The sequence below is a fragment of the Zonotrichia albicollis genome, chromosome 28, assembly GCF_047830755.1.
Source record: "Zonotrichia albicollis isolate bZonAlb1 chromosome 28, bZonAlb1.hap1, whole genome shotgun sequence".
Lineage (NCBI taxonomy): Eukaryota > Metazoa > Chordata > Aves > Passeriformes > Passerellidae > Zonotrichia > Zonotrichia albicollis.
In genome coordinates, this window is record NC_133846.1 from 1076230 (window position 1) to 1099599 (window position 23370).

Sequence of the window (23370 nt, forward strand, 5' to 3'; positions counted from 1 at the left end):
ATCCCACCATGGGTCTCCTCCATCCCCACCCCTGGATCCCTGATGGATCCCACCCATAGATTTCTCTCCATCCCCCACCCATGGAACCCCGAGGGAATCTCCCCATGGGTCCCCTCCAATTCCCACCCCTGGATCCCTGATGGATCCCACCCATAGATTTCTCTCCATCCCCCACCCATGGAACTCTGAGGGATCTCCCCATGAGTCTCCTCCAATTCCCCACCCTTGGATCCCCGATGTATCCCACCCGTAGATTTCTCTCCATCCCCCACTCGTGGAACCCCGAGGGGATCTCCCCATGGGTCCCCTCCATCCCCCACCCATGAATGGGTCTCCTCCATCTCCCCTCCATGGATCCTCCCTGGCTCCCCTCCATCCCCGCTCCACGGATTCCCCCTGGGTCCCCCCGGGTCCCCTCCGTCCGCCTCCATGGATTCCCCGCCCCTCCATTCCCCGCTCCCGCCCCCGGCCCCGCCCCACTCCCTCCTCCGCTCCCGCCCCGGCCCCGCCCCCGCGCCCCTCAGGCGGCCCCGCCCCGGCGCGGTCGCGGTCCCGGCGCGGCGATGGCGGCCCCGGTTCCGGACGTGGTCGCGGTGCGGGCCCGGGCCCCGGTTCGGGACGCGGCCTCCGCCAGCAGCGCGGGCCCGTGGTCGCTGCGGCACCTGCACCTGGACCTGCGCGTGTCCTTCGCGGCCGCGGGCGCGGGGCGGCTGCAGGGCCGAGCGCGGCTGGAGCTGCGCTGCGAGCAGGACGGCGCGGGCGGCGCGGAGCTGCGGCTGGACGCGCACCCCGCTCTGGCCGTGAGCCGCGCCGCGCTCCTGCCGCCGCCGGGCGGGCCCGGGGACGCGGCCGGGCAGGCGCTGCCCGTGGAGAGCCGGCCCTTCACCAGCTATGGCAGCGCCCTGCACATCACCCTGCCCCAGGCCCCCCGCGCCGGGCAGCTGCTCACCCTCGTCATCGACTACGAGGCGGGCGAGGGGCCCGGGGTGAGCGCGGGGACACCGGGAGGGGCGGGAAGACATCGGGGATACCGCGCCTGGGATGAGCAGGGGGACACTGGGGAGCACCGGGCCCAGAGAGAGCAGGGGGACACCGGGGAACACCCGGCCCGAGATGAGCAGGGGAACACCGGGGAACACCGAGCCCGGCGTCGGGAGGGGAACACTGGGGAACACTGGGCCCGGGATGAGCAGGGTGGGGTGAGGAAATACTGAGCCCAACAGGTGATGTGTTGGATGGAAGGGACGCTGAACCCCGTGGGACACCCAGGCCCACAGGGACCGGGAGGACACTGGGTGTGGGCTGGGGTCTGCCAGACCTGAGGGGACCTGGGGGCTGGTCCAGGGGACACCAGGCCTGGGGTGGGCAGAGCACCTCTGGGTGTGGAGCCCCTTCGCAGCTCCCTCCACAGGGAGCAGCCGTGGTCGAGCCGCCCCTCACTGGGCTCTTGTTCCCCCCCAGGTGTGCTGGCTGTCCCCTGAGCAGACGGCAGGGAAGCAGAAGCCCTACATGTACACCCAGGGCCAGGCTGTGCTCAACAGGTCCTTCTTCCCCTGCTTCGACACCCCCTCAGTCAAGTTCACCTATTCAGCCACCGTGAAGGTAAGTGGAGCCCCAGGAGCTGCCCTGGCCCTTCCCTGACACCCAGCAGCAGCAAAACCCTCCATGAGTGCAAAGTTTGCTGGGGAAGAAAGTCCAAAGGAGGCCATGGAGATGATCCAAGGGCTGGAACACGTCTGCTGTGGAGCCAGGCTGGGAGAGCTGAGATTTCAGCCTCCTGCCAGCCAGGCTGTTCACTGCAGAAGAGAAGGCTCTGAGGAGACCCAAGAGCCCCTTCCAGGGCCTAAAGGGGCTCCAGGAGAGCTGGAGAGGGACTTGGGACAAGGATCTAAGTTCCAGGACAAGGGGGAATGGCTCCCACTGCCAGAGGGCAGGGTTAGATGGGATATTGGGACAGAATTCTTGGCTCTGAGGGTGGTGAGGCCCTGGCACAGGGTGCCCAGAGCAGCTGTGGCTGCCTCTGGATCCCTGGAAGTGTCCAAGGCCAGGTTGGATGGGGCTTGGGGCGGCCTGGGATAGTGAAGGTGTCCCTGCCCATGGCAGGGGTGAGACAAGGTGATCTTTAATGTCCCTTCCAGCTTAAACTGCTCTGAGCTGTGGGGTCCCTTGCAGGGAATGTGCCTAAGCCCTGGGGCATCACAGCAGGGACACTGCTTCAAACCCTCCTCCTCAGCCCCAGCTGAGAAATCACTCACCTGTACTTGGGCTGTTTTTCTCTTAGATGCCCTTTTGGATGGAGACAAGCAGCCCCAGGGCGCTGCTGCCTCTCCCCAGGTGCAGTGCTGGTGCCCAGGAGTGGGTGCCATGTGCTGGCCTGGCTGTGCTGCCCAGAGCTCCTGGCATCTGTAGCAGGAGGGGCTGAGTTTGGGGGAAGCAGCTGGAGGAGGGTGGTGCTGCTGGGCCATGCTGGCTCCTGGTGGCAATTCTGGGGCTGCCAGACTTCCAGGAGGGAGCAGCTGCTGTTCCCCAAAGATGGCACTAAATCCAGATTCCCCCCTTGTCTGTGTGGGCATGTGGTGACACTGGCACTGGGCTGCCATGCATGCCATCCTGCTGTGGGCAAGGGGAATGCCTCATGGTGTGATACCATCCATGCCAATTGTGTGTGGTGGCATCAGCTGGTGATGCCAGGATTGGTTTATTTTGCTCTCCCAGGGCAGAGCCCGTCTGGTGCCACAGGGTGAGCGTGGGGCTGTTGCTGAGCTCTGGTGTGAGCTCTGTGTTCCCTGTGCACCACGGACTCATCCCCTGCTTGGGCTGGGGCACACTGCATCAGTGTCCCTGGGCTCAGCCCAGGCTGGTGGATTTGCCACGGGTTCTGCACTGGCTTGGGAGCAGGAAAAATGAGTTGTTGTGCAAGGACTGGGAGGGGAGTCAGCAGCTGAGGGATCTGCATCCTCTGCCCTTTCACACCTGCAGCTCCAGCATTTCCTTATCTCCTGCTAGCTCCAGGGGCACCTGGGGCAGCTCCAGCTACTCCAGCATGGCAGGGATGCAGCTGAGTGGCAGCTTGGGGTGTTCCTGCTCTGCTCCCCAAAGCCTGCAGTGCCCCTGGCACCTTCAGGCTGGGACACATTTGCCATCAGACACTGTGGTGTCCCAGCTGGCTGAGCTGGCCTGCCACTGTGTGTGCTGTGAATCTCATGGGTGGCTCTGTCCCTGTGGTCAGGTCCCCGAGGGCTTCACGGCTGTGATGAGTGCCACGAGCTGGGAGAAGCAGAAGGACAACACCTTTGTGTTCAAGATGTCCCAGCCAATCCCCTCCTACCTGATCGCTCTGGTTGTTGGGGACATCGTGTCTGCTGATGTTGGCCCAAGGTAAGGGGCTCAGGAGGCCTCCAGAGCTGTGGCAGCTGCACAGTGAAGCTCCTGTGGCAGCCACTTTCTGCTTCTCCCTGCTCCATGGGGCTCTGGAGAGCAGAGACTGGCATGAGCATGGCACAGTCAGTCCCTGTCTGTGTCACCAGGTGGGATGAGGGTCCTTCTCAAACTGGAGCATGAAAAGGAGCATTGATGCTGTGTCCCCTCACCTTCAGGGGGGTCCCTGGCTCTGCTCATGTCACCCTGCACATGAATGAGGGCAGTGGGTCCCATGCATGGAGGATCCCACGTTTCCTCACAGGCTGGTGCTTTCTTGAGTTCTTGGCTGCCACTGCAGCCATATAAAAGCCCTTTGACATTCAGACAAGGAAAGAAATCACAGCAATTTGCACTATTGGTCTCTTTAGATGTCTTTATCAGCAGAGTTTTGTTTTTCTTTGGAATAAATGCGTGCAACTTCTGTCTGATGAAGCAACAAGGTGAAAGTCCCCTAATGGTTAAACTTCCTCTTCTCTGCACTTGGCAGGAGCCGCGTCTGGGCCGAGCCCTGCCTGATCGAGGCTGCCAAGAAGGAATATGATGGGGTGATTGAGGAGTTCCTGGTGGTTGGAGAGAAACTCTTTGGACCTTATGTTTGGGGCAGGTATGGCTGGAAGGTTCCTGAAGCACCTGGTTCCTCAGGGACAGGGAGTTTCCTTCTGTCCCCAGCCCTGTTTTCAAGAGGAGCAGGGTCTGAGCCCAGCCTTCCCTTCCCTGGCAGGTATGACATCCTGTTCATGCCGCCCTCCTTCCCCTTTGGTGGCATGGAGAACCCCTGCCTGACCTTCGTCACGCCGTGCCTGCTGGCCGGGGACCGCTCCCTGGCGGACGTCATCATCCACGAGATCTCCCACAGCTGGTTTGGCAACCTGGTCACCAACGCCTCGTGGGGAGAGTTCTGGCTCAACGAGGGCTTCACCATGTACGCCCAGAGGCGCATCTCCACCGAGGTCTACGGTGCGTGGCCCTGCCTGCTGGGGGTGCTGAGCCCTGCGGGTCTGGGGCTCTGCCCCACAGCTCAGGGCATCCCTCCGAGTGCCCCTGGGGATGGAGCCCACACTGCATCTCAGAACAGGTGAAGGGCAGCAGCTGCGAGGCCCTGTGGGGTTTGTAAACTGAAAAGGAGTAGGTTTAGATTAGATATTGAGAGTTTGGGGAGGCACTGGCACAGGTGGCCCAGAGAAGCTTTGGCTGGGGGCACTGGCATTGTGCCAGTGTCAAACCATGACACTGCTTCATCCTTGGAAGTGTCCAAGGCCAGGTTGGAAGGGGCTTGGAGCCACCTGGTCTAGTGGAAGGTGTCCCTGCCCATGGCAGAGGGTGGAACAAGATGATCTTTAATGTCTGTGATTTCTGGTAGCCTTTGCTCTGAGATGGACAGTTCCCTGCCACCCCTGCCAGGAATGTGGGCACTGTGTCCTTGCCTCACCTTCCTCATCCTCCTGCAGCTCCCATGTGGAGCTGACCCCAGCTGTCCTGAGCTCCCCTCTGGACTCACAGTCCTGTCCACACCCTTGTGCTCTCCCAGCACAATTTGCTGTATCCACATGAATTTAAGTGGCTCAAAAAATCTCTCACTGCCTGGGGCTGGGTTGCCCCATGTGCCCCCCTGAGCTCTGCCATCCCAGCTCCTCATGTGTGGGTTCCTGCTGTCCCAGCTCGTGCACTGATGCCGTTCCTGTCCCGCCGCAGCGCCCGCTGTGCCCGCAGTGCGCAGGGGTCTGCCCGGGCTGCCCGAATGCCTCCGCTTGTCTCTGCCCAGGTCTGCCCTACACCTGCCTGGAGGCTGCCACGGGAAGGGCCCTCCTGCGCCAGCACATGGACGCCACGGGGGAGGACCATCCCCTCAACAAGCTGCGGGTGGTGATCGAGCCAGGTGGGTGCCCCTGAGTGTCCCTGGGTGCCCCTGAGTGTCCCTGGGTGCCCCTGGGTGCCCCTGAGTGTCCCTGAGTGTCCCTGAGTGTCCCTGGGTGCCCCTGAGTGCCCCTGAGTGTCCCTGGGTGCCCCTGGGTGTCCCTGGGTGTCCCTGGGCTCTGAGGGAGTGAGACAAGGACAGGTGGGCTGGGGGCCAGGCTGTTCCATGGCTGGCAATAACACCAGCACGGGTGATGGGACCTGGTGGCTGCAGGAGGGATGGGATAGGCTGCACCCAGCACTGATGGGGGAATCTTGGTGCCTGTGAGGGCTGTGTTGTTTTGCAGCTGGACAGAGGATTTCTGACGGTTTTGCCTTTTTCTAGGTATCAATCCAGATGACACATACAATGAAACACCCTATGAGAAGGGGTACTGCTTCGTTAGCTACTTGGCCCATCTTGTGGGCAACCAGAGCAAGTTTGATGCCTTCCTCCAGGTGAGTGTGAGCTGCAAAGTCAAAATGCCACGGCAGGAGGCCAAAGCACAGCAGGAGCCTGGGAAGGATGGGCTGAGAGGGTGGCTGGGGAGAGGAAGAAGAGGTGGGAAATGGGAATGTGAATAGGGGAATAAGATGAAGGCAGAGCCTCGCCTTGTGCTTGCAGCAGGTGCTGGGAATGTTGAGGGGTATCCCTGGGGATGCAGGGGCTGGGAGCCCCTGGAGGGAACAGGGGCTGGAAGGGGTTCCCCCATGAGATGGAGCACACAGAGGCCTGGGCAGCACTGCTGGGTGACAGAGTCTGGCATCAGCCCCATCTGTCCCCACAGGCCTACGTGAACCGGTTCAAGTTCCAGAGCATCACTGCAGACGACACCCTCGGGTTCTTCCTGGAGTACTTCCCAGAGCTGAAGGAGAAAGGCGTGGACTCCATCCCAGGTCAGCACAGCACCATCCTGCCAGGGAACAGGGGCTGCCACTTCTTAGCCCCACTCCCGTGGGTGTCAGAGCAGCCCATGTCCCCCAGAGCCTTTGCACATTGCTTTGTGTGTTTTACTGGAGGTGCTGCTGCTGCCAGCCTGGCTCTGTCAGAGCAGGCATGGGTGGCACTGGCCAGCTGGGATCAGGCCCAGGCTTGGCCATGTGCCAGCTCAGCCTGATTTTTTTCCATTCAAACCCAGTCCCTGCTCTGCAATTGGGTGCTGTTTCATGGGGTGTCTGTGACTCAGCCTGGTGAGTCGGGTGAGCACTGGGATCAGGCCCAGCCAGCACTCTGGATTTGGCCCAGCCTTGCTGGAGATCCAGGCTTGGCAGGAGCTGGAGCTGATGGTGCTGGGGCTGATACCCACAAGCACACCCTGAGCCCACGTGTCTGATGGCCTCACCCCGTTAGTTTGTGGTTGTCACCATCCTTGGGCAGGTTTGGTGGCACTGGGGAAGGTGGGGGGCTCTGGGCAGCAGCAGCTGGTGTGGGCTCAGGGCTCTGTTCCCAGCTCTCCCTCCTGCCCTGCTGCAGGGTTTGAGTTTGACCGCTGGCTGAACACGCCGGGCTGGCCGCCCTACCTGCCTGACCTGTCCCCGGGGCAGCAGCTGATGAGGCCGGCGGAGGAGCTGGCAGAGCTCTGGGCAGCCGACAGCTTGAACATGGAGGCCATTGAAGCCGTGGACATCATGGGCTGGAGGACATACCAGCTGGTCTATTTCCTGGATCAGATCCTGCAGAAGTCCCCCCTGCCTGAAGGTGAGTGCCAGGGCACTGCCAGGGCTCTGGTGCCCAGAGGAGACACAGGGTGATGTGCCCAAGTCCACCCAGAGGGCACACTGTGGGGACACTCTGGTGTGTGGCCATCAGCCCCTCTCCAACTGCTCTGAGTCCTGGTTCCAGGGAAGCCTCGGTTGGTTGTGGTGGAGGATGGAGAGCCAGGGGAAGCCTGTCCCTGGATTTATGGGGACATGTGCAGTCCTGCTGTTCCCATGCTGGCTCTGCTGGGCTGTGTCCCCATGTCACTGCAACTCTCCTTGCCCTCTTTGCTGAGGAATCTCCCCCCACTATGTGCTGGCACCCCAAGGCACCAGCACATGGCCCTGCCCAGCCTGGGAGCCCAGCAAGGGCACCGTCCTGCCCAGGGCCAGCAAGAGCCCGGGGAGCTCCAGAGCTGGGGGTGGGGGTGCTTGGGCAGGGGCCAGGGCTGGGAGGATCCCAGAGAATTTGCAGCACAGCTGGGATGCACTGACAGGGTTCCCTGGGAGCAGGGGCTGGGAGCTGGGTCAGAGCCCCCCCTCACAGATGGTGAGTGCTCCCCTCTCACAGGAAACGTGAAAAGGCTGAGCAAGATGTACCCCAAGATCTCCAAGGCCCAGAACGCTGAGCTGCGGCTGCGCTGGTGCCAGATTGTCCTCAAGAACAACCTGGAGGCTGAGTACAGCAAAGTCAAGGACTTCCTGCACAGCCAGGTTTGTCCCTGGGCACTGGTGGCAGTGCCCAGCAGCATGCCAGTGGGAGAGATGGGCACGGGGTACAAAGCCTTCAGTGCCAGAGAGACAGGGGTTGGCTCTCACTTTTGATAGTCCCACCAGATGGTTTGGGTTGGAAGGGACCTTGAAGTTCATCTTATTCCACCCCACTCCATGGGCAGAGACACCTCCCACTAGACCAGATTGCTCCAAGCCCCATCCAACCTGGCCTTGGGCACTTCCAGAGCTGTGCCAGGGCCCCACCACCCTCACAGGGAACAGTTCCTTCTCAATATCCCATCTAACCCTGCCCTCTGTCAGTGGGAAGCCATTCCCCCTTGTCCTTTCTCTCCAAAGTCCCTTTCCAGCTCTCTTGGCACTGGAAGGGGCTCTAAGGTTTCCCTGGAGCCTTCTCCAGGTGAACACCCCCAGCTCTCCCAGCCTGGCCCCAGAGCAGAGGGGCTTCAGCCCTGGAGCAGCTCCATGGACTCCTCTGGACCTGCTCTGTCCCTGTGTGCCTTGTGCTGGAGACACCAGAGCTGGATGCAGTGCTCCAGTGTGGGGGTCTTATTATGAGAGGGCAGAATTTCCCCCTCACCTGCTGCTGGGGATGGGCCCACGACACAGCTGGCTTTCCAGGCTGGGAGAGCACCTGGCCAGGTCACACCCAATTTGTCACCCAAGTCCTTCTCTGAAGGGCTGCTCTCCATCCCTCCATGCATCCTGTCCTGACCCAGTGCAGGACCCTGCACTCGGCCTTGTTGAGCTTCTCAGGGTCTGCTCCTTCTCCAAGGTTCAGGTGCCCTCCCCTCTCCAGGTGCTGCGGCTCCAAGGGCTGCCCACGGCAGCATTCCCCACGCTGTGCCTTTGCCGTGAGCTCAGTGCCTCGCCAAGAGCAGGGACAGGGACCGGGGGTGTCCCCGCCGTGCCGGGCGGGGCCGGGCCGGGGCTGTCACTGCGCTGTCCCCGCAGGGCAAGCAGAAGTACACGCTGCCGCTCTACCGCGCCATGTGGGGCGGCTCCGAGGCCGCGCGGGCCCTGGCCATGGAGACCTTCTCTGCCACGGCCCCGCAGCTCCACGTCAACGTGCAGAACTACGTCAAGAAGATCCTGGGCCTGGCCGAGGCCTGAGGCAGCCCGGGCTCTGCCCCTCCGCCGGTGCTCCTGCTGGCAGGACCTCAGTGCCTCCCTCTCACGTTTCCTTATTAAAATGTGGGATTTTTTCTCAGTGTTCTTCCTGTTCCCAGTGAGCCACCTCAGAGTGACTCCCTGCCCCATTGCCAGCCCTGCTCTGGGTGCTGCTGGCATCTCCTGCTGCTGGCATGGGAGGGACGGGCTTGGCCTCAGTGCCTGCAGCAGCTCCTGGCCCTGACCCACACTGCTCCTTGCTGGGCTCCTGCCCAGCTGCCACAGGTGTGACAATGGGGACATGGGGAGCTGGTGCAGTGTGGCAGAGCTGGGAGCTCCTGGCTCCAGTGCTGCTCCAGAGGAGCTGGGAGCTTCTCTGCCTTGCTTTTTGCCACCACACTGGGGCTCACACTGAGTTGGAGGAGAGGGTGCTCCTGCGCTTCCAAGGACTTTAAAGAGCCAGTGGGGCCTGCATGTGGCAGAGACTGTAGGAATAACACAAAGCTGGACAGCCACAATGTTCTTTATTCCTTATCAAATTCAGAGATATGACTGCACAAATTCCAGTACAGAACTTGCCAAGGCTGCAGAAGCATCAGTAACCTGAGAGCCTGCTGGCCATAGTGATAACAAGGTGATGATAACAAGAGCACCTAACTGCCCTGTGCACCCCACAGTCTGTGTATGACTCCTACACCACCTCCCATCCTGTGATCTCCCAGGAAACTCGGGGTGTCCTCTCAGCTGCACTTGCACAACAGCAGCCCAGAGCCCAGTCTCAATGGGGTACAAGTGTTCACAGTAAATCCCTGACCCAGCACTGTGGTCCCTACAGCAGTGACTGAGCCCAGAGCCCCCCAAAGCCAAGACCCCACAGTGCCTGCTCAGAGGTTGTGCATTTCCTTCCTCACAAGTGGGCTCAGGATTTACACAGGGCTGGTTATGGCAGGTTCAGCCTGAGAGAATGAGGCTTCCCTGGGCAGTGGGTGTCCTCTAGTGGATCAGCATCACTGGAAATAGACTGCAGTGTTGTTACAAGTTGCAGTGCAGAACCTCTCTAGCTGCCAGCCTGGTTTCCCAGGGAACACAGAGCCTGTCAGGACAATTATCATGACCTCTGGGAAGGGACTCCACTGTCTATGAGGCATCTGGAAACAATCCCTGTGGATTAGAAGGTGCCCTTGGCTCTCAGAAGCAGCTGTCACCTCTGGTGTGACTCACCTGAGCAGGGCACCAGGGAGCCAGAGGGGAGGTCCTAGAGCAATTCCCTTGGATCAGACCTATGTGCTCCCCATTGCCCAGACTGCAGGTGTGCCAGGCTGTGGGATGCTGCTGAGGAGCTCACAACTGCTGCTCCAGGAACACTTCAGTGAATGGGAATCATGGCTGCAGGGGTGGAGTGTGAGGGCTGGGGGCTGCACGTCTCCTCAGGGATCCTGCACCACTCCAGCTCCAGACAAGCAGGGAGCAGCCCCTGCAGCTGGAGCAGGACAAGGTTCTGGTTCCCAGCTTGTCACTCCCTGCCAGGGCAGCCCCAAGGGCTCTGGGCAGGGCTGGGACAGTTCCACCAGCAGACACTTCACCAACACCCTCCAGCTGTGAGGAGAGGTGGGAAGCATCCAGCACAGAGCTGGGGGCTGCAAGGGGCTGGAAATGGCATTCTGCCTTCATTCACCTTCCTGCAAAGGCAACGGCTCACAGAGACACTTCAATATAAAATTAGTAACAAGATGTTACACACTTATTTTTAACAATGTGACCTTCATCAAGCACAGAACGTTTTTTGCTTAATTTTTTTTCCAGAATGAAATCCAAGTCAATCATGAAATGCCAGGAGAAGATGTTAATTCTTTATTAATAAATAGATTTAGAAAGGCTTAGCAAGACAGGATTAATGGATTTGGTGGTCAGAGAGGACTGCTGTAATCTTCCAGTCTGACCTGCTTCAGAGCATAGGTCTGGATTCAGGCAGCCCACCAATCCAGGCAGCTGCACAGGGGCTTAGCTGTTAATCCACACCATGGAGTCTTTGAAAAGTCACCACATTCTGGTCCAAGGGCCAGTCTCCCTGTGAACACCACGTGCTCTTGTTCCCAGTTTCATTCTGACTTCCCCTCACAGCCCTTGGGCTGGGTCAGCTGAAGCTCTTTAAATAGTATTCTTTAAATATTGTATTTCAAAGGATTAGTGACTCTTACTCATGACTGCTTGATTTTACAGTATGAAAGTAATAATGGGCTTGATTATGAACTCCCCAAACCATGTGGAATTAATTCAGGCCTGCAATGATTTCAAGTCTGCATTTGGGTAACAAATGTAACAAAGTCCAAGTGCTGCACAAAGGTACAAACCCAGCGAATCCAGAGAGCACCTCAGCTGTCCCTGCTCCTCCAGGGCTGCTGCAGTGTGCAGACAGAGCTGCTCCATACACAGCAGTAAACCAGAGCCAGCTCTAAAGTGCCAGTGTTTTTCAGGAACAAATGAGAAGGTGGTTTCCCAAGGCATGTCATATGTCTGCACTCAGCTCTGCACACTGCTTGTCTGAGATGTGGGTAGCTAAGGAATCTATGATGTCAAGGAGGAGGAGCTGACTGAGCGAGCGGAGATTTGGCAACTTGGAGACCTTCAAGGAAAACAAAACAGAAAAAACAGGAAGAAATTAAAACCCTCCCCAAATCACAGCTCATGTTATTACCCTTTTACCCTTGGCACCCCACAGCAAGTCCAGCTGGGCACAGATGGTGTGAGATCCCAGCTGTGGGGCTGGGCTGCAGGGAACAGACCACAGGGCTCCAGTCAGGGCTTAGAACCAAATTCAGACTGTTGGGAGTGGGGAGCAGCAGGAACCTGGCCCAGAGCTGCCCCGTGGGTACTGACAGCCCCACTGCTACAAACACTGACTGAGCACTCTCCTAAGAGAGCCTGAGCTCTGAGATCTGTGGTTCTGCACTGAAAATGTGACTCAGGGCTTGATCCCTTTGCTGCTGTGCTCCTGAGGAAAAGCTCTTCTCAGCATCCATGCTGGTTCTGCTGGCATTCTTCCTGCAGTCAAAGCAGGTCACTGGAGCACTTGCCAACAAAAACCTCCACCACATCAGATAGATGAGAATCTACAGCAAACTTTATGCTTTTGGACTGTTCAGAAGCTCAACTGTTTGCACAAAGGAGCTCTCCACGTTCCTTCCTTGTCCTCAGCCTCATGGCGAGGAGCCAGCAATGCCCCTGGCCCGAGGCACTGACACAGAGGCAGCTGCAGGCAGGCTGTGCCCCAGCACTCACTCACCCTCCTCACCTGAGCTGGCATTATCCCCTCACCCTGGGAGCTGCTGGGGTAAAGAATAAACATGTCCTGAGCAACCCTTGAGGGCCAGGAGGGAAATGGCTGAGGGTGCTTTCAGAAGAGCTCAGGATGTGCTTGAGCAATATCCCAGTCTAAGATCTGCCAGGACTGGGAGGGACAGACCCCTGAGCACTGGTGGGATGTGCCCCCACCCAAGGCACACACTGCAAACAGATCAGGGTGTCACTGCAAACACAGCACAACAGCAGGTTTATTAGAGCTTTTGCACAACACTGACACACAAGAGCTGAAAACACATAGCCCAAAGCAGGGAACCTCTGGGAACAGCTCTTCAGAAATGCTCCTGCTGCGGGGAAAACTCCTTAACAGTCCAAATCCAGAACAGCATTAAATAACTGGAAGAACAGGAGATGCCAGGGGCAGGGAGGCAGCCTGCCTGAGCTCCAGTGACCCACAGGGCTTGTGCTGAGAACAAATCCCCCTCAGAGCCCAGGGCTGGCCCAGGAGCAAGCAGAGAGTGTCTCTGCCCAGCCACACTGAGTCACCCAGCCCAGGCCAAGAATCACACACTGAGGCCTCTCAGGCCCAGGGAAAACATTGCATAATTGAGATTTCTCTGTGCACATCTGCTTGACAGTCTTCCAGCCACGTTTTGATGAACACTGTTCTAGCAGTCAACAGTTTCAATATAAAGCATTTCCCCACATCCTGGTGAGGAAGTTCAGCTGAGGAACGCCCTCCAGCTCCCCTCGCTGCCTCCCAGAGTTGTAATGTCCATTTCCCCCTGTGCATTCAGGGCAGAATCACAGCTCTTTGTCTTCCTGTGGCCTCCACTGGGAAGTGATACTGTGCTATTTCAGCCCTCAGTGGCTGCAAGGCACTGACCCAACCCCAGGGATGTGCTGTCCCTGTCCTGTCCTGTCCTGCCCAGTGGGACCATTCCCCACCCCTGCTGGACTGGGCTGCCCCACAGGACTCAGGGGGCCAGAGGAAAACAGACAGGATGAATGAAGGCAGGGGCTGCAAGCCCACGCTCTGGACTCTCCTCTGGGAGTGATTTCTGGATGCTGGCTCCACTCTCAATGCTTTTTATGCAATTTCAGTTATTTCTGAATGTAAAATGCGTCATGCTCCAGCAACTTTGGCATTTAATGAAGAGCCTGAACACCATCCTGTCTCCTCTCCAGACACTAATGGGACATAGCAGTGCTCTTCTTCCCCAGGAGGATTGTGAGTTTAAATATACAAAGCAGAGTGAGCTACTTGAATATTAACTAGGGAATTATTATCAGTATGTGTGTAGCATCCAGAAATCCCAATTCCTGTGATTTATCTACCTATTTCAGCAATGCTAATAAGCTGAGCAATGAACTGATGACATGCTGGGGAACTCTCATGGAGGGATCACATCTCATAGGAACAATTAAATGACAATATCCTTATTCTCTCAAGTGAGGACAGGAGTATCAGCACACTGGGCTCTTGACCTTTCCTGCCATGAATGCAGAATCCCATCAAAACACACCCAGAGAATTTTTAAGATTGGAAAGGACCTCTAAGACCATAGAGTCCAACTGTTGAACATGGAAATCACAGAGAGCCCAGCCAGGACATGGTAATTTGTTTTAGAGCACATGACAACAAAACATGTATGACAGAGAAGGGGAGTGTGAGGAGCACACTGGTAACTGCTAGTGAGGGAGAGATTGTGCCCTCAGTATACAACAAACTTACCCTGCTTTGCATGGCACAAAAATAACAGTTGGAACAACTGGAAATGGAAGCAATTTTGGGTAACTTCTGCTTGGAAGGGCTTCACATTTCTAGACTAGCTTGTTCTACTCTTTAATTTACTTTGGAGTGAGAAACGTGCCTAGCAGTCCTGTCAGTGAGTGTCAGAACAGGCAGCCAGCTCTCAGCTGTCTCACAAGAGGAAGAATTAAACTGATTTCTTTATGAACATGTCTTTAACCAGGGCAGTGACAGAGGACAGCAGCTCTCAAAAGCCACAGAAAAGATGCAACCAACCTTGGTGAACTGGTGAACGATGATGTGCAGGCAGTGCCTCTTCATGTCCAGGGCCTGGGTCTTGTCAGCTGCCTCTAAAATCTAGAGCAGGAGCAAAAATGTGATTTCCTTTCTGCACAGCTCAGATGCACAAACAGTCCTGACCCAGAGCAGTAACTCCTCTTAGCTAGGGAACATCTCCACTTCACATTACAAACTGAATATTTTCTGAACTATTCAAAATTAAGCCTTGGATTTAAAATGTATGGAGTCCTCAAGAGTTAATCAGCAGGACTTGCTTCTGCTTGTGCTGCAGAGGTTCAGGCTGCCTGCCTGGGAGCCAGCATTGGCTTTCTTACCACAAAATCTCTTTTGTTAGCTCAAACTCCACTGCAAAATCCTGTCAGTACCACTGATAAAACAAGACTAAAGTCTGTCACCTGCAGACCACTCTTTGCCCTGGAACAAATGTCTGCCAAAAAGGGTTTACAGTTAAGTGCTGAGCACGTGGTCATCTTAAAAAGACCTTTAGGGACACAGTTCTGTAACAGGGGATGGGAGCTCAGGAGGAGCCAGGTGAGCTGAACCCTGCAGCACAGGAACAGAGGTGCCACAGGACAGGTAAGGAACATGGCTGGGCTCCCACACATGCCATCACACAGGGCACTGCCCCTGCAAGGGCCTGGGCAGCCTCATGACCTGGCACTGGGGGTACCCACCTGAGCAGCCCCCTTTTCCTCTCAGTGACTAACTGAAGGGCTTGGGGACAATTACCTGGAGCACATTCTCCACTGTGACATTCATTTCCAGGTTCTGCTTACAGTAGGCCTGGAGCCTGTTGTTGTAGAAGCCATAATAGTAAGGTGCTGCAAAGAGGTATCTGTGCATTGCATTGAGGAATAAACCAGAAAGGGAAGGTGAGAGCACTGAGGGCAAACAAAGCCCTGTGGGGATGGGAGTGCAGAGCCTGCTGGTGCCCCCCAACAGAGCCTCCCAAAGGAAGGTGCATGCTGGGCATGCCCTCAGACACATCCCCAGCTCCCTGGCATGGAAGGATACAGGGAGTCCTCAGGAGGCATGTTCACTTCTCCATAGTAGATGTATCTAAGCATGGACTCGAATGCTTGCTTGCTGGGAACCATTTCACCTATGGAAATGTTCACTTGCCCATCTTCTGGCATGAATGAACGGAACATGGCTTCAAAGTAACTGCAAAGGGAAATAAAACTGATAGAACACATTCTGCAGACAGATGGTTTAACCCAGTATTGTTCAAATGCTGCTATTCAGAACTGCGGCTTCCAAAGCAACAAATTCAAGTGACAACCTGGGCAAAAACACTGCTCATTTATTTTTTCATGTATGCCTGCCAGTGAAACTCCAAATATAATCCCCCTAATTACCATCAGAACTACCTGAAATTTGTCTGTTTCTTGAAAATTAGGACACATGGTGCTTTGATTTTTTCTCTAATTTGCATAAGAGCCAGCAGAGAGCTTAAAGCATTATGAATTTCCTTGGTATCTACAGGCTGCCAATCATCAGTGCTGTTTTAAGAGCTGTGAAATGCTTCTGGTAAAATACCACAGTAACTAATACTGAATATTGTTAGGGCTTTTTTCTGGGAAAAATTGTGATGGTATTTGAAATAGAAATTTTATATGAACACCTAATGTCTGGTGGAACATAAGGTGCAGGTCCACAGAACACACAGGTGCAGGACAAATCCACTTTCCCCGTGCCCTGAGGAGGGAGAACAGTCCCACCATCAGCAGGGTGGACTCCTTTCTCTGCATAAAGCATGAGAACACTCTAGGCTGGCTCTGTCATGCACCATTTTTCATTATATTTATTCATAACCAGTCTTAAATATCAGAAAGTGAGAAAGAAAATCGAGTTCCACATGATAAAATAGGAATTGTTCACTGTCAGAAGGCTCCTTCTGACCTCAGTGGACAGCTGTTGCTTTCCACTTCACTGAAACCCCCTCATGTTTTCCACCCTTTTTCCCTTCCTGTGATTTTACAGATGCTTTGTCTTGCTGTGCAGCTTCTCACACACCCTCTGCAGAATCTCTGCAGTTCCAATTTCCTCCTATCTTTCCCTGCTGGGTATCAAATGGAAAAAAAAAAATTTAATCACTGCTGCTTAAAGGCTTATTACACTCATTGAGCAAAGCTGCATCTTAACACTTCATGCAGATTTAAGTTCCTGCCTGTGTTGAGCCAAGGCAGCTGAGCAGAGGCTGCCCAGCCCTGCCCAGCCCTGCACACAGCCTTGGTGCAGGCTCACCTGGAGCGAGCTGCCAGGATGGCTTTGTGGGCTGCCCGGGGGTGCCCGTCCAGCAGCAGGATGATATCACAGAATTCAGTCCCTGCTCCTTCCAGGTAAGCCTTCATGTCCTGAATTAAAGATGTTCCTGAAATGAAACACCATGAAATGAAGACCTGATAGTTCCAGGTGACCAGGTACTAACCAGCTAACACATGGCCAAGCCAGAGCTCCAGCCCCTCTTTCCTTTGGGACTCTCACCGTGAATTTGAGTCCAGCCCTTCCTCATAATCTTGGAGCAAAATGAGCTTCATCCTTCCCCAGCACAGCTGATTCCCCACTGCCCCTCCCAGCACCAAACCTGTCAGCTCTGCTTTCTGCACTGACAGCGAACTCCAGCTGTGGCCACACTGACAGATGCTCTCTATAGATATGAAAGCTGATTTTCCCCCTCCCTTTGCACTATTTCCAACCACAAGGAATATAACATTTTGTGTCTTAATGAAAAATCTTCCCAAATCAGCAACAAAAGCTTCTTTTATCCAATATTTTAATCAACCTTTGTAAATACCCATCTGAGAAATAGAGCACATCCAAGTCTGCTCCAAACTCACTCATATTTTCAAAGTTCATCTTTCAGTTTTTAATGTTTGGCTCTCTCACACCATTCTAGCTCTGGATACAGAACTGGCTGTGCCACCTTCCCAGCCAGTGCACCTCACCCCCCTGGGACAAAGGCCAGACAAAGCCTTTCTACTTGACCTTCCAGGACAAGCTTCCTTCTCTTTCTCTTCAGTTCCCAGTTATTTTTGTGCAGCACTCCACACCAACACTGCCAATGCCTCTGAACTTTGTGGCCTTAGAAAATTTCATTATTACATTCCTTGCGTTGTGTGTCAGGATGTTAAAATGTTGAGTAAGACTAGTCCCAAATCAGCTCCTGATGAATTTCACAATAAAGCTGCAAATCACATCTTTCTCTTCTCCTCCATACCTCCTGTTCCTTTCACACGGGCACACAGAGCAGTGCCTCATTCACAAGATCCTCCTCCTTGGTGAACCCCTTCAAGCAGCCTGATTCCCTGCTCAGCTCTGCCACCCTACAGCCACTTACAGTGACTGTCCACTGCCTTTTGTGGCTCATTCTTTACACCCTTCTGCTCCTTCTCTCGTGTCTCTGAACAGGATCAGGATGGTTTATTGCAAGAACACAATCCCATGTACATTGATGGGACACTGTTCTGACTGAACCTCACTGGGAACAGAACTGTTGTGCTCTCAGGAGAGAGCCTGAGCACTTATCCCAACTGGGAGCTGCTGGGCTGCAGGGGCTGCTTCCCACACCTGCCCAGGCTGAACAAGCCATGAGCAAAGCCACAGCAGCAGCTGGAGTGAGCCCTTGAGGCTGTTGGGAGGTTACCTATGTCCAGGGGCTGCTCAGAGTGGGTTCGGACAGGAGGCTGCTGCTTCCTCCGCACAATCTCCACGATCAGGGATGAAGAAAGATGCTCAAACTCCTTCATCATTATGACTTGATTAAAATGGGATTCCTTCACCACAAAGTTCAGGCAGTGTTCCTTAAAAATACACCAATATTAATTAAGAAATTGATGGCTTATTGTTTGAAGTCATCTTGGAGCATCCCATAAATCTTACATGTTACACATGCCATCAACCATCCTTCCCTTTGAACCTCCACAGGGATCCTGCAGCTGGAACTATCCAACAGTGATATCCTCATCCTTCCTGAAAGACCTTTTAGGCTCCTCCTTGAACAGAAAATTCAGGACAATTCTAAGCATCTAGAAAAATTTGACTAGAAATATTAACGAGGAAGAGATTAACTGCCCATTGAGCTGTTCCAAAGCTTTTTAAAACAGGAATCTCAGGAGATACAGCAAACTTCACGGAGATAATGAAGATTGGTTGCTACCTCATAGTAACTTTTAACATAATTAGACACCAAAATTTAATTAAAAGGGTGAAGAGATCTTAACTCTTGACACTCTCCATCAAGGGTCCAAAGAGCTTACAGGAAAGTAAAAGGAATTTTGTGGGTTTTGCCTGAACCTTTTCCACAAATGCAGCAAAGAGTTCAAGAGCTCTGGAAGGCTCTTGTGCAATAAACTTCTTACAAAAATCAGTGTGGTGAAAAGGTAACAAATGAACCAGACCTAATGCTAACAGTTAGAGACCAAAAAAAGGCACTTTATTTCCCCTCATTCCACTTTTATAAGCAATAAATACAATCTACACCAGCTCACCATAAGGTGGGTACAAGTTCACCCAAAGAATCATTACTACTGTCTGTTTCTGGCAGTTTATTCCACCTGGGATCCAAAGGTGAATCTGTCAGGACTCACCTGTGAAACATTTTAAACCATGACTGGGATTCCAGAAAGGACAGCTTTCTACAGAGGACCCACCCATGAGGACTAATGAGCACCTGAGCAGACAGGATGCCAGCTCAGGGTGATCCTGCCCAACTGGAGCCCTGTGCAAGAGCCTCTGGCACTGCAGAGGTGGCCAGGGCAGGTGGGGGCACCAATGCTTGAGCTTCTGGGCAGCTGATGGCACCACGATGCCATGCACCAAAGGCTGTGCCAGCATTTACAGAGTGCTGCTGGCCCTGCTGCTTCCTCCTGGAGGCATTTCCTCTCCCAAATCCAGAGCACACCCAGCGTGAGGAAGTGCTGCACACTGCTTTCTGCAGCCTCTGTGCTTGCAGCCACCAGCAATGCAGTCCCTGCTGTGCACAGGCTGAACACCCTCAGCAAGCACTGCACAGCCCTGCTCTGCCTCTGGGGCTGGGCCAGGAGCTGCTTCCCTGCAGGCTCAGCAGAGCTGGCTCGGGGTCAGCACAGCCAGCACCTCTTGGCCTGCAGGCAGGGGTCAGCTCCACCCTGATTGTCACCCAGCACCCCAGAGCCTCTCACCCACCACAGACACAGAATCACTGGCACATTTTGTTTTTCAGTGCAAAGCCTGAGAACAGAGTTTAGTTTTTCATTCTAGAAAATGAAAGAACCTATGTGCAGTGTCAGTATATGTAACACAGCAAGAGCAGGAAATGCACTGGTTCCATCTTGCTGCAGCAAGAGTGAACTGATGAGGAGCCAAAGTCACTCTGCCCTTGACATTCTACAAAGCAGATATGCAAAAATACTGAGCATGTATTGAAAAAGCCTACATAATATCACAAGCCACTGTAGGACACCCCATGCTAAATATACTCAAGCAACTGTAATTAAAGGAACGATGAATTTGCAAAAGCTGATACCTTTGGCCAAATGTTAATTACATAATTTCCTTTTTAAAAATTTCTTATCAGTTACTTTGTATGCAGAATGTGATTACCTTTAGCTGATCCAGCTGAAGCTTGTTAGCATTCTCACACACAATGAGCACATTCTGCAGATCCACAGATGCTTCAATGTACTGAAGGCAGAGCTGTTCCAGCCGAGAGAGCTTGAAGTTTAAGGCCAGCTTGTACACATCCATAATGAGTAACACATCCTGCACATGACCTGAAATTGCAAGAGGGAAAACTGCTGGAGAGCCCACAGAACAGAGATGAACCCTTCTGAAAGTATTTTTTAAATCACCTGGAGCAATTGCAATAGCAGAACAGGCAGTGGCTGGATATTTTTATAGAGGAAAGAATTCCATTCCTGGTTAGGTAAAATCTGAATCAATACTAGAAGATGAGGTTCAAATTTGAAGCATGCAAAAGACAAAGATTTTGTGACAATCTGGATCACAATTTTTTGAAACCCTCCAAAGAAAGTGAAGCGATTCTCTAAAATCCCTCTCAAGGCCCAGAGCTTGCAGCCCAATTTCTCAGTGCCCAGCTGCCAACAGCCCTGCCAGAGTCCTTGGGGTTTACACAGTGTTAACAATCAGCTCCCTGATTGTGACAGACCCTGATGAAGGTACTCTGGGCTTTCACTCCGTGCTTCAGCCTGCACAGACCTGGCAGAGGAGACCCTTGTAGGCACTGCAATGGGGCTACTGGGACACCAACTCAAGGAACAATCCCCCATGGCCTTTGCTTTCCTCACAGGAGATCTCTGCCCATCTGCTCTAACTACTTTTTAATAGAGAAAAGCCCTCTCACATGTCACATGCCTTCCCTGTGGCTAATTGGAAAATCCCATTTGATGAGCATGCCCAATTCCATTAGCTCAGCCTCGGGATGGCTCCCCAGGGTGCTGCTCTCTGAGCTCAGAGGAGCTACTGGGAATACAAATGGGCAGGGCAGGGCAGAAGGGGGAGCACCAGGGAGAGCCCCTCATGGGCTGGGGAAGAGGGGCAGGCTGCCTGGGCAGCCTGTAACAATGGAAGAGCTCAGGGGTCCAAGCCTTCCCTTGGCCTGAGGCTGTCCCAAGGTTCTGAGATCAGTGAATGGCTGGGAGCAGGATCTGGCAACGTCAGCAGAACCCAGGAGCAGCTCCCTCACCCCCAGCCAGTGGGATCATTCCCAGAGTGGCCTCCTCACAGGGAGAGCCTTGGCCCAAATGGACATGTATCACTTTTTTCCTGAGAATTATCTTTGCAGAAAGCAAAGCTCTCAGAGTGAAGCTGAAGCAAAGTTCAGTGCTAGGACAGCTGTACCTCACTGTACTCCACCAGCCCCCATGGCTGCAGCTTCCCCAGCCCCAGCAGCTGGAGTTCCTGCTGCATCCAGTTGTATCCATCCCCTCTCCCATTGCCCACAGCCCTCACCACTCACACAGCCAGCAGCTGGATTCCCTGTGTGGAAGCTGCAAGATCTCTGGCTGTTAATTCCTCACCTACAAGTGTTTTTAACTCCTAGAACATCAATGAATGCACCAAAAGGATTTTTTCCTTTCTTGAGGCATTCCTTCAGATTGGATTTTTAACAGGTGATAAATACTGGCTTGCACACCTTTCTGTGTGGGCTCAGTTTAAAATGGATCAAAACAATATCAGAAAAAGGAAATAAGCCAAGCCAGGATAAGATACACGGTCCTTCCAAGCAGGATGCTGTGATGTTCAAAATACCACAATATTTTTGTTTGTTAGGGTTTTTTACACCTTTTGGAATGATCAGTAACTTGTTCTTCCTTGATATTTGAAAAGAATTAGGGGAAAAAAAAGCATAGTTAGTACTCTCTGATAAAAATCTGCTTTTTGTTTAATCTCAGTTAGTAATGAAGGAGTAATCAGCTGCAAATGCTGGATGCTGCTGTTTCTGAACACATTTGCCCCCTCCCCTCCCCAGGGCAGCGTTGGCTCCCCCTGCCCCCCTACCTTTGCGGGGATACTTGATCTTATCCGTGTACAGGAACTGCATCAGCACCTCGAAGGGCTGCGCCTCGGCCTCTCGGATGGGCACCTCCAGCAGTGGCTGCAGCCGGCACAGCCTGACATTGCCACCAATGCCATCCTTCGGGCACGTGCTGTGTCCCTCCTCTTCTATGTCCTGCTTTGATTTCTAGTGAAACACAAAGACCACCCAAACATGGCACAAGCCTGTGCCAGTTCACACAAGTTACCACCAAAGCACAGGATCCTTCTCCTTACTCCACATTCTCCAAGAGTCAAGATCTCTTTAGCTTCAGGATTATCTTGGAGATAACAAGGAATTCATGTCTTAGACTTACTGCTCCATATCCTGGGACACACATGGATGAGAACACAAGGAAGCTCCTGCATACAGGTCAGAAGCAGGACATCACAGCAAGGGAGGAATGAACTGCACTGAACTCACATTTCTGCCCACAGAATGCACTGAATTCACATTTCTGCCCCACTCTGTGAAGGAGGGACAGGTGGGAGTAGGTTCCACAAACCCTGCCCTGCAAAGGCAGAGCACAAAGTGCTGCACAGAAGTATTTTAAAGCACTCTGTTACTTCAAGTTTCACTTTGACAGCCTTTTCCCACAGCCTTTCCAGTGGCAAAACAATTAACTGGGGGGCAGTGAGGCATCCACATCTTACTGCAGATCGTGTGCTACTATCCCCCCAAAAGCCATTAAATGTTTGCTGCTGAAAAGATGGAAGTAGTCAAAATTAAATGACAATGATTGGAAGGCACCAGACTTTCACCTCTGGAAAAAGTAAAAAAATACAGAAGTTAAGGGAAGAGAGGCAGCTGAAACCCTCAGCATTGCCTTTCTTCCCTCTAATCTGTCTGATCTTGTGGGCCATCCCCATGACACAGCTCTACCACCCCCACAGAGAAGGGTACTCACGCCTCTCTGGGGCATTCCACAAGATTAGACCTCAGACAGCTACAAGAGCTTCCAAGAACCACACTGTCAAATCCAGATAACTGGATTAACTCTGGCTCCTCCATGTTACACTCCTGATACACATCCAGTAGCCTTAGTTAATACTAATGATCTTTATTTTACTTGCTCAAGAGCACCTTAGCATCAGACACTGCTCCTGTCCTCCAGCTGTCTCAACAGATACTACTTTTCTCCTGACAACCTTATTCCCAAAGCTGGGCACAAAAAGCCTTACCTTGCTACAAGGCTACTTTTCCAAAACACTCACCTGTTTCACCCTCTCCCTGGCCTGCATGATTTTCTTTTTCAGCCACTTGCAGCGAGCGGTGACGATTGCCGTGTGCCCTCGGACTCGCTCCTCCTTCTGCCAAAGGCCAAGGCAGAAATCACAGTCAGCTTCTAAATCACATGGTGATGGCAGATGGCAGAAGTCACAGAAACCTGGGCTGAACCCCAGGTTATGATACATTTCAAGTTAAAGGCAGCCCTACATCTGCTCTGCACATGCAGACGAAATTCAACACCCATTTCCCCAAAGGCTGATGGCAAATACCATTTGGGAAAGAGCCTGTGGCACATCCACTGAGTGGAAGCTGCTGTGTCACATACAGTGCCTTTTATTCTTACATCTGACCTTCTGTTTAATTTTCCCTGTTCAAAATAACAGTATGGTTTTGCTAT

General features: G+C 53.7%; 2 protein-coding genes across 2 annotated transcripts in view; one reads left to right on the forward strand and one right to left on the reverse strand.

Moving 5' to 3' along the window:
* The first annotated feature begins 496 nt into the window (after positions 1-496).
* Positions 497-8953, forward strand: RNPEP (arginyl aminopeptidase). The gene is made up of 11 exons (XM_074528340.1): positions 497-986; positions 1462-1602; positions 3230-3378; positions 3908-4024; positions 4142-4377; positions 5183-5296; positions 5660-5772; positions 6102-6210; positions 6788-7012; positions 7583-7725; positions 8698-8953. The coding sequence occupies exons 1-11, from the start codon at positions 564-566 to the stop codon at positions 8854-8856; spliced, it is 1929 nt and encodes a 642-aa protein (XP_074384441.1). The 5' UTR covers positions 497-563; the 3' UTR covers positions 8857-8953.
* A 1728-nt stretch (positions 8954-10681) lies between these two features.
* Positions 10682-23370, reverse strand: part of LZTR1 (leucine zipper like post translational regulator 1) — a 38088-nt gene continuing 25399 nt past the window's right edge. The window contains exons 12-20 of the mRNA XM_074528339.1: positions 22958-23053; positions 21707-21890; positions 19790-19959; positions 17853-18009; positions 16454-16580; positions 15221-15370; positions 14936-15041; positions 14183-14263; positions 10682-11476 (exon numbers count right to left, since the gene is read on the reverse strand). Coding sequence (XP_074384440.1) covers positions 11360-11476; positions 14183-14263; positions 14936-15041; positions 15221-15370; positions 16454-16580; positions 17853-18009; positions 19790-19959; positions 21707-21890; positions 22958-23053 — 1188 coding nt within the window. The 3' untranslated portion in view covers positions 10682-11359. The remainder of the gene's footprint in view (positions 11477-14182; positions 14264-14935; positions 15042-15220; positions 15371-16453; positions 16581-17852; positions 18010-19789; positions 19960-21706; positions 21891-22957; positions 23054-23370) is intronic.

Excerpts from the sequence above, each read along its gene's own strand:
- RNPEP (XM_074528340.1), top strand. The coding sequence starts at position 564 with ATGGCGGCCCCGGTTCCGGACGTGGTCGCGGTGCGGGCCCGGGCCCCG. Across the intron at positions 3,379-3,907 it reads TCTGCTGATGTTGGCCCAAG|GAGCCGCGTCTGGGCCGAGC; the intron begins GTAAGGGGCTCA and ends TGCACTTGGCAG. Across the intron at positions 7,013-7,582 it reads GAAGTCCCCCCTGCCTGAAG|GAAACGTGAAAAGGCTGAGC; the intron begins GTGAGTGCCAGG and ends CCCCTCTCACAG.